Source organism: Geotrypetes seraphini, chromosome 6 (genome assembly GCF_902459505.1).
Source record: "Geotrypetes seraphini chromosome 6, aGeoSer1.1, whole genome shotgun sequence".
Lineage (NCBI taxonomy): Eukaryota > Metazoa > Chordata > Amphibia > Gymnophiona > Dermophiidae > Geotrypetes > Geotrypetes seraphini.
Window position 1 is genome coordinate 211,533,907 of NC_047089.1, and position 15,718 is coordinate 211,549,624.

Consider the following 15,718-nt stretch of genomic DNA (forward strand, 5'->3'; position numbering starts at 1 on the left):
GGAGCTTGGAGGCTGACCTGGCATCATTGGGACTTCTTAGAATTGGTTGCTGCGTGTGAGCCGGATGTATGAGCTCTCCTGGAGCTACTAAATCTTTGTCTAGATCCTTGATAGGATCTTTGACAAGGATCCCTTAGACCCATAATGCAGCCTTCTGTAGCTACAAACAGAACCACAATTGGTTTACTATCTGTCAAGTCCATTACACTTATCATCAGGTTGTTCAGTCCTTTGCCAAAGAGCATTTACCCCTTAAAAGGAGTCCTCTGCTCAAAGTAGCTTTAGATGCCAAATCTCCTGCCCACTGCCTGATCCAGATCATTCTGTGAATGGAGATTGTATAATTAATTAATTTATTTATTCTGTCCTCCCCAAAAAGCCCAGAAAGGGTTACAGGAGTACATACACAGTATACTCAAGACAAATATGGACAAGACGTATTTGGAAAGCTAGTGGTACATTGATTGAGTTATGGTAAATAGAGAACATCTGAGATACAATATATGTTATAGTAGAAATAAACAACTGAGGTATATTAATTTACTATACATGCTGTAGTAGATATAAACATCTGAGATACTCTAACTATACATGCTTTGGTGAGGAACTTAGTGTTATGGCCTAGTTGATGAGTTTATCTGAGATCATTTAGCACAGGGGTCTCAAAGTCCCTCCTTGAGGGCCGCAATCCAGTCGGGTTTTCAGGATTTCCCCAATGAATATGTATGAGATCTATGTGCATGCACTTCTTTCAATGCATATTCATTGGGGAAATCCTGAAAACCTGACTGGATTGCGGCCCTCAAGGAGGGACTTTGAGATCTCTGATTTAGCTGGATTTGTGAAGAGGAAGGTTTTCATGGTCTTACTAAAAGTTCTATAGGTTGTCCAGCTCTCTGATAGATGAGGGAAAAAACATAACAAGGTAGCATATTAAACAGTCTTTTGTCATCATTAACAAATCAAGTTAAATGAGACACATGAAAGAATGCACATCTGTTCTTTATTCCATGCAATATGCATCTGATTTTCTTACATTTCTGACAGATTAGTGGGAAATCTTTTCTTCCAATAGTAACTCTTTTTCTCATGAAAAATAGGAATCCTATTATTAAAAGGTCAGGTATTTAATGTAGCCCTCATTGTAATACTGACTGAAGCCCCAATGCACAAAAGCTTTCTGTAGCAGTAAGACTTGTTAAAGCAATCTTACTGTCACGGAAAGCTCTCTAGCTGATGCACAATAGGGTTCTCTGTTGGTGCTACCGATTGTTGTAGCAGCCACAGAGATCCCTATACAAGTGCATTACAAGGAACTCATTAGTATTCTGAGTTCTCCTTGTGATGCACATGCACTACACTCAGTGTCCCCCCTGTACCGAATAATTTGTGCAGAAAATTTCCAGCAGCTCAGGAGCTTAGGTGCATGTGTTGTGTAGAACACAATACATGCACAGTAGCTGCTCCCATTAAAAAAAAAAAAAAAATTTAAACTATAAAAAAAAGCAGGGACGTCCCATCTCCCATCGAACCCGCCCCCCAAACACCCCATCCTTTAAAAATTGGCAGGAGGGATGCCCACTGCCTCCTGCCGAAGGTCTGGGCCCCCTGACTACCCCCCCTTTACTCTGACAACAGGCAAGATGAATGCCCACTCCCTCCTGCCTCTGGAGCCGCCTTTTCAAAATGGCGGCTCTGACCCTTTTCGGTACATCCTGGGATGCACTGGGAGGGGCCCAAGATCCTGATTGACTCAGGCCCCTCCCATTTTGAAGAGGAAGCCTCAGAGGCAGGAGGGAGTGGACATCCCTCCAACCTTTTTTTTTTTCTAAAGGGCAGGGGTGTCGGGGGCCCAATATAGGGGGTGGGGATCATCCCACCCCAACCTTTTTAAAAAAATTTAATGGGCACAAATGTGCCCTTTTAAAAATAATAATTAAAAAAAAGTTGCTCTCCCTTCCTTGATAGGCTGAGCCACTGGACTTCCCAAAGCCAGTGGTGACTTCGGGGCTTCTCCTGCCGGCTCAGCTGTTAGCAACTGAGTTGGCAGAGGAAGCCCCGAACAGCTGGTGACAGCTCAGTTGATCAGGGCAGAGTGAGTAACTTGATAGGGGAAGAGCTGTGAATAGCGATTGCTCTTCTGAGCAAGCACCAGGCACAGTCCCCCTCCCCTTTTACTGGCAATTCACCACACGAATAGTATGCATATAATTTGCATGATATTGTGCTGAGCATCATCAGTAACACAAAAATCGCTCCCACCAGTTATTTTACCGTGTGTAGGAGCTTTGTGCATCCTGCCCTGAGTTGGGTAAAATGGGAATCTGAAAATCTTATCTCAATCTATCAATCTCAAGCTTTTTTCTCCAAACCCAACCCAACCCAAAAAGTCTCAGCCAGAAGGCTATACATACATACACACAAACATACACAAAAGGGTTAGCTAAAAAAGATAAAAACAGTAACAGTAGGATAACATGATTTCATTTTATTGAGAGATTTTCAAACTCCCATTATACAGTGTCCCTTTTAAGGCAAACTTCTCAGCAAACTATCCCCTCCCAAAAAGTAAAAACAAAACAAAAAAATCCACCACCAAATTTATTGCATTAACCTCCAGACCCAGAGACTCAATTAGGAATTCTATTTCTTGAACAGAACATTTAACTCTCTGCAGTGCCGACACACGCTGATCAACACTGATCAATAAAGGCAGATAAATGTGAAAACAAAATAAACCAAAAGGAGAGGCATTTCTCTGTTACTGTGTGTAGTCCATTGCCAGCAAGTTTCCCATCACCTATGTATACCCACATGAATCAGTCAGTAATCTTGCAACTCCAACGGACTTTTGTCTCAGGACTGGAAATGAATGGATTGTCTGTGGTGAAAAGTGAAGTCACATAGAAAGAAAAAACAGAAAAGGGGGGGGAGGGGGAAAAAGAAAAAAAAAAAAAAAATCACAGGCCAACTTAAACAGCCTAGCTGGTGAGAATCCACAGACTGAGGTCCACTCTTTACAGGACAAAGCATACTAGCCCATTTCCAATGGAGGTGTTAAATATCCATCTGAAACTGTGCATCTTCTCCTATTAAAAAAAACCAGAAACAGGACAAGTAAACAAACAGTTCTTCTTAGATATGTGTGCGTGCACTTCTGCTCATGTTCATTTGATGTGCAAATTCACTATAAAGGTGTTTTTATGCATGATTTTGTGTTGATTGTATACACCTGCACAGTGGCCTTCTACAGGGGTGCACTCACAATTCACTTAACACTAAATGCTAAGAAGCCCATAGTAATAAAATAGGGTTCCTGGCACTTAGCGTGCACTAATCTGCTAATATACATTATTAAAATGAGCCCAGTGTTGAATTTTGAAGCAGGAAATTTTCTCTATAAAATTATATAAATTTTAAACTAATACTTATTACTGTTGTCACTACATTCAAGGCCATGCCCTTAATTCAACTAAAGTTCAGGCATTTCTTAACAACCTGGCTAGACACGTACATACTGCATGATTATCTCTTTTTTTATGCGTTACATCAACCTAGATTTGAACAATTTTTAAATTTCATCCATCAATATCCAAGGTCAATGCAATAATCTCATCTCTCAAGCAAGCTGGTGCCAACGTAATTTAACTTACCAGGGCCTTGTTTCTCCTCATGATTGACGATGTGGTTTGTTTCCACTTTAGGCACCTCTGTGTTTGGGCTGGTAACACCCGGAATGTTGGGAAGGTCACGGGGTGGAGTTTTGGCAACAGGAGAATTACGGCACTCCATCAGGAATTTACGGTCATAAATAATTCTTGTACCTATAAGATTCAGAAAATTGGAGAAAGATCAGTCTTTGAAATCACGATTACTTATTGTGTCCTGCCAATATCTAGCATCAATCTCCAGTTCTACACAGAGCCACACTAATGAGCAGGTGGCCTGCATCATATTGCCAAGAAATTAAATTATGGAACAAAAAACCTTGAAAGCTAATATTCCTGAAACACACCAATAAATGCTATAAAAGAAAGCAAAAGTATATGTAGTACCACATACAGATTTTAAAAAAGCACTTGTAAAATAATATTTCTTAGTCACGAGTCCTATCTTAGAACGTTTAAACACACTGGGCCCGATATCCAGGAGTGTGATCTTGAGGCCCAGAGGAAGACCCCAGCTCCAGCAAAGACCCCAGCTCCAGAAGATACAGATCAGCACCCTCCCCAAGAAGCGCAGAGTGGTTATCATCAGGGACTCCCTGCTGCGGGGTATTGAGGGACCAGTTTGTAGACCAGATTCACAATCAAGAGAAGTTTGCTGCTTGCCAGGAGCCAGGATCCGAGATGTCACCACCTGCTTAGGAAGACTGATCAAGCCCCAAGACTATTTCCCGATGCTTCTTATCCACGGGTCGAACGACACCGCCATGAACTCTCCAGAGAAGATACCTGAAGACTTTAGAGCCCTGGGTGAGAAGCTGAAGCAGATGGAAGCACAGGTGGTCTTCTCCTCCATCCTCCCAGAGAGACAAGGGGAGAGCTAGGGAAGAACGTATCCAGAGGACTAACGAGTGGCTACGCAGATGGTGCAAAGAGATGAACTTCGGCTTCCTAGACCACGGAGAGGCACTTCAAGGACTACAGGGATCAGATAGGTTACACTTGACCAGAAGAGGGAAGAATGTCTTTGGACGACATCTAGCTCGCCTACTCCGGAAGGCTTTAAACTAGGTGAGCTGGGGAGGGGACCCACTCTCATCTTCAGAGGGTAAATAACTCCATCTTTGAGTCTGAGGTAAGTATCTGCTTCAAAGACAGTACTGAGGGGGACAAAATAACTCAAAACAGGAAATCTCCATGGGGACACATCATTGCAAGGGAGGACAAGCCAATTGATTTATTTTATGTTCTGTTTTTACTACAGGGCAGAGGCACCGAAACAGATTCTCAGTGCAGTAGTAGTAGTGGAAGGACTCTCTTCTGTCTTCATGGTGTTTCGCAGTACTGAGGCTTATATGGATGCTGCGGGGACGGTGACGGGGCGGTGAATGGGATGGCAGTGATGGTGACGGGGCGGTGAATGGGATGGCAGTGACGGTGACGGGGCGGTGAAGGGGACGGTGAGCCGGGGACGGGGCAGTGACGGGGACAGATTTTTTCCCCGTGTCATTCTCTAGTCTACACACTTGATGTTGAAAAAAGACGCCCTCCATCCATCTTTGGCATTAATTTTTAACATTCAATTATTTTTCCATTTTTATACTTTCTTCTCAAAATCTACTTTTCCATGTCTTCCCTTCCTGTTTCCATTGTCTGACATTTCTCTCCTTCCCTCCCCCGCCCAGTAGTCCATCTCTTCCCCCCCCCCCCCAAGTGGTCTGACATCTCACTCTACTACTATTATTATTAATTTCTATAGCGCTACCAGATTCCCCTCCTTCCCTTACATTCCCTGGTCTGGCATCTCACCCCCCCCCCGGTGTAACATTTCTCTCTCCCTTCATTCTTTCTGCCCCCTGCAGTCCAACATCTCCCCTCTCTTCCTCTTTTCTAGCCCGCCTCCCAGTTCAACATTTCTACCTCCTTTCCACCAGTCCAACATTTCTTTCTCTCTGCCTCCTGCACGCTTCCTCCAGTCCTTATTCCCTCCCCAACCAACATTTCTCTCTCCCTCCATGAGTCCAACTTTTCACTCTCTGCCCTCTCCCCTTCGTGACATTTCTTCTTCCCTCCCCCCTCTCTCTATGAGTCCAACACTGTCTCCTGCACACTTTTCCTCTTTCTCCTTGCCCCTTCCCTCAAGTGCGACATCCCTCCTTTCCACCCCAGTCCATCTCTCCCCAACACCAATCACAACTAACATGTTCCATGCATCATTTCTCCCTCTCCTCCACCCCATGTCCTTTTCTCCCTCTCTCAACACTCTCACTCCTCCTGCAAGTTTTCCTTCCTTCCTTCCCTCCCCCAATCCCAATATGCTCTCTCCCCTCCAGCATGCAGCAGCTTTCCTTCCCCTTATCCCCGTCCAGCAGCACCTCTCCCTATGCCAGCAGTACTTTTCCCTTCTCTTTCCCTCCCCATGTCCAGCAGTACCTCTTCTCCCATCCCTTTTCCTCCTCCCCTGTCCAGCAGTACCTCTCCTCTCCCTAGAAACAGCTTACTGTGTGCTTTTAACTTCTCCACACAGCTGCCACTAGCGTTAATTTAGCCGCGGTTCTATCAGGTAGCCTCAAGGCCTTTGCTAGGCTGGCCTGCCTCCAATGATGCAGCTTCCTCCTTCGTTGGAGGCAGGCTGGCCTAGCAAAGGCTCCAAGGCTGCTTGATGGAATCGCAGGCTAAACTAACGCTAGCTGCAGCTGTGTGAGGAAGTTAAAAGCACAGTGAGCTGCTGCTGCTTGTCTGGGGGAGGCTGGGAAGAGAATACTAGGAAGGCGGGAGATACGGGATGGTGGGAGACATACAGCTCCGGCGCCACATAACCTCTGAAAATGGTATGTGTACCCCTTGGGGTACGCACACCGTGTGTTGAGAACCTTTGCACTAGACCACCAGGAATTGGTGGTATGGGGGAGGGGGAGAAACATAGTTAAAAGGAAGACATTAAATCCTCACATATGCTACTGCTGAAGGACAAACTATCCTTTCTATGCCTACTCAGACCTAGTGCTCAAGTTCCTGCATTGTGCTTACCTTAAAATCTTCTGCGCATTTCTCTGCATCAAGGCAGAATAGCTAAAACCTCATTACTACTGATTTTCCTATACTGTGCGTTGATGTTTAATTCAAGATTCTTCACAGCATTAGCTTCTGTGCAAAACCCTTTTGTACATCATATGCCCAGAATATTGTGCAGACATCACCTAACCAAACACTTTCATCTATGTGTATGGTTGGGATGATGCATCTTCCTTTAATTGATAGGTCCAGAGTTGCCACTAATAGTGCTCATCACTTAAAAGAAATGATGTTTAGACTTGTGATAGATACTGTATCACAAATGGCAATGTATATGTTTAGAAGACAAGCAAAAAATCCACCAAAAAGGTTCCACACAAAAAGCAGAAAAGCAACTGTGGAACTGATGATCTTGATGAAGTCTTTTATTCAAGTCTTATAGTCAACCAATCTTAGTCCAGAAAAACCAACATAAAAATACACAGTAAATGTATTGTGGTATAGACCCAACACGGGCCGTGATTCGGTCACAAAAGACCTTCTTCTGGGGTCTGGTGCTTCTATAAACCACAAGTAATGAACTGCAAATATGTAAAACAGAATACACTTCTCCCTCAACATTCACAGGGGGTAGGGGCAGAGCTGGCCTGCGAATATTAAGAAACCGCGAATAATATTCGGGCCGGTTCTGACCCACCCCCCACTTTCCCCCGGAATTAAAGCTGCATTCCGGACCTTCCCCGCCTCTCTCCCGCTGTCCTCCGTAATCCCTTAAACCTTACCTGGTGGTCTAGCGGGTTTTTGGGCCAGGAGCGATCTTCCTACACTCCTGCCCTGTGCAGATCATTCAGGAAATGGCTGCTGTGAGCTCCCATAGTCTCTCGAGACTACGACGGGAGCTCATGGCAGCCATTTCCTATGAGTGATGTGCATGGGGCAGGAGTGTAGGAAGATCGCTCCTGCCCTGAAAACCCGCTAGACCACCAGGTAAAACTTAAGGGATTACGGGGAAAAGCGTGAGGGAGGTGTGGAAGGTCCGGAATGCAGCTTTAATTTAAAAATTTAAAAAAATCGCGAATAACCGAATCCACGGATGCTGAAACCGTGGATTCGGAGGGAGAAGTGTACTGTGTACTGATCAATCATACCTCATCGAGCGATGTCCTTGGAAGGGGCCACGCTGCATTAAAAGATAAGTTCAGTTCATCTATATGGCTGATAAAAATAATTTATTCATGATAAAAAATTGAGACAGAAGAATGAAATAAAATATGAGTATATATAGTATGGGTCCAATGAGGATTGCAGCCCAATTGTGTTATGCTACATGGTTGGCAGTCTGAAGACCCGATAAAACAGCTACATTGTTATTTTGCTACATGTTTTCAATCGTATCAGTTATGTTTATATTTGGGTCAGCACCCACCTGCCCTCCTCCCAGACTTGTTGCAGGCCACCACTGGGCCTGCTTAAGAACTGGTGGTTACAGGAGAGAACTCTCACATCCCTCCCACATTCCCGATTAGTAAAAAAAAATACCTTTAAAATCCCTGGTGTTCCAGTGGTGAACCGGGGCAGGAACGATCTTCCTATGCTCCTGACCCTTGCAGAGCTGCTATCTGAATGGCTGCTGTAAGTTCTCACGGCAACCTCGTGAGACCGCAGGAACTCGTGGCAGTCATTCAGATAGCGGCACTGCATGGGGGAGGAGCCTAGTAAGATCGCTCCTGCCCCGGTTCACCGCTGGATCACCAGGGATTTTAAAAGAACGCTTTTTACTACTCAGGGAGGCAGGAGGGAGGTGAGAGTTGTTAGAATAGGCCGGTACAGGAGGCGAGAGGGATCCCTCCTGTTCCGGTCCACTGCTGTACCACCAGGGCTTATGGCAGGCCCAGTGGAGGCCTGCAAGGCATCGGGAGAGAGGGTGGACAGGACAGAGCTGGGCAGGGCTCTTAAACCCCCTCCCTCCCCCCCCCCCCCCCCCCGGTTTATATCCGAGTCAACCTTTTTTCTTTCTTTTTTGGGGTAAAAAGGTTACCTCAGTTTATATTCGGGTTGGTTTGAGTACATATTTAGTTTAATATAGCACAGAACAAAATAATGCCCATAACAAAACTCCATTACTATACTGGCTGAATATCACTGCTATAAACAGCTGGGAGAGGGACAACCACTGTTGGCATTTAAATAAATCCACCACCATTACTGAATTGATCTGTATATATCTACACAGAGGAATACTTTATTTTCCGAACCAACAAATTCTCAACATAGTCAGTAACTCCCTTCCAGTCATCAAGATAGCATGGAAATTCTCCCATGAGGCTAAATCCAATAGCCTATGCATGGTATAAACAGATCTGCACCTGCCACTTCTCACACATTAGTCACCTGCGAGACAAGCAGCTTCAAAAAGTATGCAAAGTCCAGCATTAAGCATACTAACATGCTCTACTGACGGAATTTAATAAAAAAATTAGCAAATTCTGCAAGTTTATTTGTCAAAATGTAAACAGTATTTTTGCTAATTATTATCCATATTCCATTTAAAACATTTAAAATATTTTTTTTTCCCTCTACCTTTGTTGTCTGGATGTTTTATTTTTCCATTATGTTGGTTCCAGTTTCTTGTTTCTGCTTTCCTGTCGTCTGCTAAGTGGCTGCTATCCATTAGTCTTTCCTATTCCCTCACTACACCTGCCTCAGACATATTGATCATTCATTTTTAGCTCTTTTCTAGCTGTTTCATACCTTTCTCCTCTTTTCTACTTTTCAGCAACTTATCAAATTTCCATCTTTTCTCCCATTCCCTGTCTCGTTCCTTCCACAGCCTTCTATTCCCTTTCATCTTCAATGTACCTCCATTACCATATTTCTATCCTCTGTTATATCTATCTTCCTATCTGTTTCCTAGCCACCTTCTCTCCTTCCCCTCAGGGTTCTACAATTTTCAGTGTCTTCCTTCCTCCACCCTTATAATCTAGTATCTGCTCTTTCTTCCTTCCCTCCCCACCCTCATAGCCTGATATCTCCCTATCTCTTCCCTGCTGTACTCTTCCCAATAGTCCAGCATTTCTCCCACTCTCTTTCCAAACTCCCATTTCCAGGCATCTTTCTATCACTCCATTCTGCTCCTGGATCCATCATCTCCCTCCTTCTCCACCTCCTGTACATCTCTCCCTTCCTGTCATTCACCCCCATGTCTAACATCTCTCTCCCTCCCTTGTGCCCTATGTCAAAACTCTCTCTCCCCCTCCATGCACTCTCTCTCTCCCTTCCTCCCCTCCATTATGTGCAATTTCATCCTTTCCCTTCACAATGCACATCTACCTCCCCTCCATCTATGCCAGCAACTTTCCTTCCTCTTTCCCCCTGTACTCTAAGACTTGTTTCTTCAGGTCATGGTATATCAGCAGGAACTCTCACATGCTGCCTGAAGCTATCCCGGAAACCTCCCCTTTGTGGCGGAGAGACTTCTGGGTTAGCGGTAGGCAGCATGTGGGAATTGCTGCTGATACCATGACCCGAAGATGTTGACATGGTCGAGATTCTGCACGGGAAAAGGGAATTCTGTGCGAATGTGCAATTCTGTGGAAATTCTGCATTGTGAAGTCATGCCGAATTCCACCAGAAGTAATGCTCAGCCAAGGCCTGTGGTAGTGCATGGCCATCACTTAGCTGTGATTTCCCTTTGTATGTATTAGAGAATGACACGGGGAAAAAATCTGTCCCCGTCACCGGCCCACCATTCTCTGCACCGCCCCGTCACCGCCGTTCCCTTCACCGCCCTGTCACCGTCACCGCCATCCCTTTCACCGCCCCGTCACCGCCACTGCCATCCCATTCACCGCCCCGTCACCGTCCCCGCTGCATCCATATAAGCCTTAGTACTGTAATATTTAGCTTATTCCTTTCTTATAAATCAAAGTTCTTGCTGCTGAACTAGAGAAAGAGATGTTCAGCTGGCAGGGCTTTGTTTATAAATTTTTATCAACACAACTAATATACTATTTTATCCTAAAGCAAAAAATAAATAAATAAATATAATTTTTTTTTCTACCTTTGTTGTCTGGTTTCTGCTTTCCACATCTTCTCATTGAATTCCTTCCATCCACTGTGTGTCTTCTCTCTGCGTCTTCCATTTGCTGTTACTGTGCCTCTCCCTTAACCCCCACCCCAATTGGTCTAGCACCCATCTTCTTCCCTCCGCTCCCGCATAGTCTGGCATCTGTCTTCTTCCCACTCTGTCTTCCACATTTCCCTTTGGGGTCTGTTCCTCTCCACCCTCCTTCAATGTCTGTCCTATTCCTTTCCACCACCACCCTTCCCTCCCTCCTTTACCATCTGTTCCTTTCTACTACCCTTCAGCTCCTCTCACGTGGCTTATCTATCTACCTTCCTCCCTCTTATTTTCATGGCACGTTACAATGTAATTTGCCACTGGAGCCTGCGAGCTCGGTCCCTGTCCCATCCCCACAAACCATCTCGCTTCTGTGCTCCTATTTTCTCCATTTCTAATATCTCCCCTATGTATCTGTCATTGCCCCCCCTGTGTCCATATACCATCCCCATGGCATGTCCCCTTTATGTCTCTGTCCCTATGCCCCATGCACATAATTTCCCCTCTTTCTGTTACCTTCCTGTGTCCAGATTTCCCCTATCTTCCTCTTCCATACCAGTGTGTCTCTTCTTTTCAACCCCATCTAGCTTTTTTCCCTCTTTCTTCCCCCCCCCCCCTGCTTCTAGCATCTGGCTCACCTGCCAGTCCTTCCCTTTCTTTCCTGCTGTGGGTTTTTCTTTCCGACTTCATCCCCTTGGCCCAGAATCCTTTCCCCTTTCACTCCCTCCTTCCAATTTGAGCCGGGAACACTAGCGATCGCACGGTCCCCGCAGCCACTACCTGCCTGCCCAATCGATCCTAGTGTTTAGCCAGCTCTCTCCCTTCTCCTCACCTTAGTTTGTAGATTTTCTTTTTCGGCGACCCACACGCTATCAGAGAGCCGCGTACGCGCGGCTGCTCAGTGTTCAATCTTCTGCTCTGCTGCAACTTCCTGTTTCCGGTTGCGTCAGAGCAGAAGATTGAACACTGAGCAGCCGCGCGTGCGGAGCTCTCTGATAGCGTGCGGGTCGCCAAAAAAGAAAATCTACAAACTAAGGTGAGGAGAAGGGAGAGAGCTGGCTAAACACTAGAATCGATTGGGCAGGCGGGTGTGAGCTGCGGGGACCGCGCGATCCTTCATGCCTCACTGCGGGGACAAGACCATTCACCGCCCCGCGGGTGGTGAATGGCCTTGTCCCCGTCGCCGCAGCGACTGCTAGTTTTCTTCCCCGTTTTCGGTGGGTGACCCGCGGCTAAAATGAGGTGGCCGCGGGTAAACCGCCACCGTGTCATTCTGTAGTATGTATCACCCTGTGCAAGTAAAAAAAAATTTCAAAAAGGAAGAGACTTTTCTCCTTGTTTGGCCTTCAATTACACTATGCTACTGGAATAAAGGAGAAACCACAACCCTCCCAAACTTCAATAACTAAACAAGCACAACAGACAAAAACTAGTTGAATTAAGAGAATCCTGGACGTTTTTAGTCTCAAACTAGTATCATCAAATGGTGAAGACAAAAATATGGGATTCAAGATGTCAAAAACCCAGGAATTTCCAAGTTACTTAACCAGGAAGGTCAAGTTAGACTGTGAGAGGATTTTCAAAAGATCAAGGTGGATCTGAAATACTGTGTCCAAAAGCAATCATTTATTTTGGATTTAGCTCACACCTTTTTCAGCAATAGCCCCAAATGTGTTACATTGAGATACACTAGGTATTGCCCTACCCAAGGCAACAGAGGGTTAAGGGCTTGTCCAAGATCACAAGGACCAGCAACAGGATTTGAACTGGGCTTCCCTGATTGCCAGCCTAGTACTATAACCACTAGGCTACTCCCCAACTCAGACCAAAATTTAAATTTCTGAATGATATAAGTTATCCCTTTTTTGGCTTTAATTATAAAATAAAGTCCTTAAAGGATCGGAAATTCAAGTTTATTTTTATTTATTGTTTATAAATCTTGCAGCTTCTCTACCTGCAGGTTCTGAGCACTTCCGAAGTTAGTTTATATATAATATATTAAGTTTAAAACGATATAGGGAGGGAATCGGTTATTTATATCATTGAATTACTCCTAACCTTCAACATGTCTAAAGATAGATACTAAAAATTTAATTAAAAAAAAAAAAAGACAACTAGAAAAGATCAGGAAAAACACAAATAACTGAAAACATAGCATGCCAGGCCCTTTTACTACATTTTGCAACAAAACTATAGCCTATTTCTTCCTTAAATACAGGCATGTGGTTTATGATTCATAACAAGAGAGCAATAATCTTTCATCATTTCCTGGGTGTACAGGTAGGTGCAAGCAGAAGATAAAAATCCAGAAGTCATGCTTTCAGACAACCAGCCTCTTTAAAAGCAGCCAATGTAGCCAGCCAACCTTCCATTGCCTAAAGTTTTACAGTATCAGAGCTTTTCAATGTTATGATTTTCATTTTAGAAATACGTACACCAATTCAGTGTTTACAGTGACTTTTATTCTACACAACTAGCCCTCAAAAAATTATCTTGTCTGCAAGCTTATCTTCTCACCACAACAATGCTACATATTTTTCTGCAGCTGACTTTTGCAGGGAGGGACATGTGTGCACTTCTCACGCCCTGTGCCCAAAGGGCAAAATGTACTTGATGCTGACAAGGAATCTTGAACAGCCTTCACAACGGGAGCGGTGAAAGAGACCAATGTATCAGAGAAATCAAAATAGCACAGTAAATGGTTTTTGTTTTTTTTAAGCAAAAAGATCCTATCGGAAACAGAACTGGGTGGAGGACCTTGTCTGACTCAGCACTGCTTATGTACAGTCTCTGTATTATTGCAACAGGACGAGAAAAAAACGGGTAAACGGAACGGGCCTTGCATTTCACAAGACATAAACATGATCGTGCTGCACCGAGGGAGGGGGAGTTAGTGCAAATGCAACCAACCCCCAATTTATAGTGGTAATGAGATGTCATCGGCCCTCCTCCTCTTCCCGGGGGGGGGGGGGGGTGGAGAGCCTAATGTTTCTGGACCGAGGGGGTGAGCAGAATAATTCGGGTGCACGTCCCGTCTCCGTTATCTTCCCTCTTTACCTCCGGGTGTGGTGCTGAAGAGCGTGCCTCCAGGCGTGCAGCTGTAGTCGGGCGGGAGCTGGGCCGCGTCGCTGACAGTGACCCGGCGGGTGGGGATGGCGCGACTTTGGGTGCGATGACAGCCAGCCGACATGGTGCTGCGGCCTTGCCCCCTTCCCTCTACTCTCACTCGGTAACGGCGGAGCCTGCGTGCCCGGATACACCGCCGTCCGCCGCCGTTCTCACCACATACACACACACACACACACACACAAGGGGGAAGCGCCGCCCGCACCCTCCGTCACCGCGCTACGCCCAGCATGCTGGGAGTCGAAGTCGGAAAGCTAAACTATCGCGCAGATTTTGCCGGATCTTGTAGTCTTGTTAGAAGGCGGGAAAACTAAACCTTGGGGCAGCTCTGGGTTTGGAATTCATCAATGAACACAGGAGCCAGCTCGGTGGGTGCTTGAGCAAACTCCTTGAGGGAAGTGTAATTTCCATTGAGCTTACACCCCTAATCATTTTGAAAAAGCTGTCTCTCATGCCAAATATTTTTTTCTTTTTTGGAAGTCAATAAACATTCGATTTACCAAAGTGTTGAGTTTGTCTCCTGTTTTAGAGAGGAGAGTGTTAACTGGAAAGGCAGCATCAACTTCCTTTCTGGTTATCTAACACAGTATTTGTTTCCAAATAAAATTTATATCTGCTAAGAAATTTTCTAAGGGTCCAATTTTATATATCAGTCCTAAAATATTGGTGCCAACTACCAAGGGGCTAAGTGTGATTCTATAAAAGTAGGCGCACCTTATTGAATCATTCTTAGTGTCTATGCATGCCAGGTAAGGAACATGTGCAGTGGTTAAAGCTACAGCCTTAGCACCCAAAGGTTATGGGTTCAAACCCACACTGCTCATTGTGATCATGGGCTAGTTACCTAATCTCCCCAGTGTCCCATGTACATTAGATATTGTGAGCCCACCAGGACAGACAGGAAAAAATGCTTGAATACCTGAATAAATTCATGTAAAACTGTTCTGAGCTCCCCTGGGAGAACAGTATAGAAAATCAAATAAGTAAATAAACATATTACCCCTTTATTGGCTGAATTACACTGGTTTGGAGGTTCATCATGTCATATCCACGCATGCACAGATGCCCTCCCGTGCGAAGGAAAGCTTTTCAAAACCCGGACAGTGCCAGATTTTGAAAAGCAGTCTGGATGTCTGATAACCCTAGTAAAGAGATCTCTCTAGTATTAAGAGGCAAGTGAGAGTATGATAGCTCCACAGGTGTTAGTGCCAGTTGCACGCAGGTAGGTCACTTGTTCCACCTTGTTTTCCGTACTGGGGTTTTTTTTTTTTTTTTTTTTAACATTGTTTGTTTAACAATAATTGTTGCAGAGCAGAACAGAAGTGACTTCTCGGGGAGGTTCCCCATACCCTTCTGTCTTATTTTCCCTCTTATAGTGGTTTATAACTGCTTTGAGACAAACTGGAGCTACAACACAGTCCACTGAGGAAGGAGGAAGAGCCGAAAAAGGCAGATGATGTCTTCTGCACAACTCATTGTAAAATAACCCATTGGTCAAGACTGATGTACCCTTCTACCAGAAAGAATATTATCGAGGTAAGAACCTAATCTTTCCTTATCGGCGCTGATTAAGTTGTGTGTGCATATCTGCTATGCATACCGATGTATGTGTTTAACTTTAGTCACCATTTATAGAATTTGGGGATATATGAATAGGATCCCTTATATGAAACTAAACATTTATGTGATATCTTAGATTAATGTATGCAAGGCAAGCACAGAAGATTATACCTGGAGTAAACACTCTGCAACTGAGTTGCCTTGGATACTTTGGAAAATAGATTGACGCACT

At 44.8% G+C, this 15,718-nt stretch overlaps 1 protein-coding gene across 1 annotated transcript; it reads right to left on the reverse strand.

Moving 5' to 3' along the window:
• Positions 1–2,462: 2,462 nt before the first annotated feature.
• EIF4EBP1 (eukaryotic translation initiation factor 4E binding protein 1) lies at positions 2,463–14,162 on the reverse strand. The gene is made up of 3 exons (XM_033949968.1): positions 13,858–14,162; positions 3,654–3,824; positions 2,463–3,089 (listed from the first exon to the last, which is right to left on the reverse strand). Exons 1-3 carry the CDS (start codon positions 13,988–13,990, stop codon positions 3,058–3,060), a joined length of 336 nt encoding a protein of 111 aa, XP_033805859.1. The 5' UTR covers positions 13,991–14,162; the 3' UTR covers positions 2,463–3,057.
• Between the last annotated feature and the right edge of the window lie 1,556 nt (positions 14,163–15,718).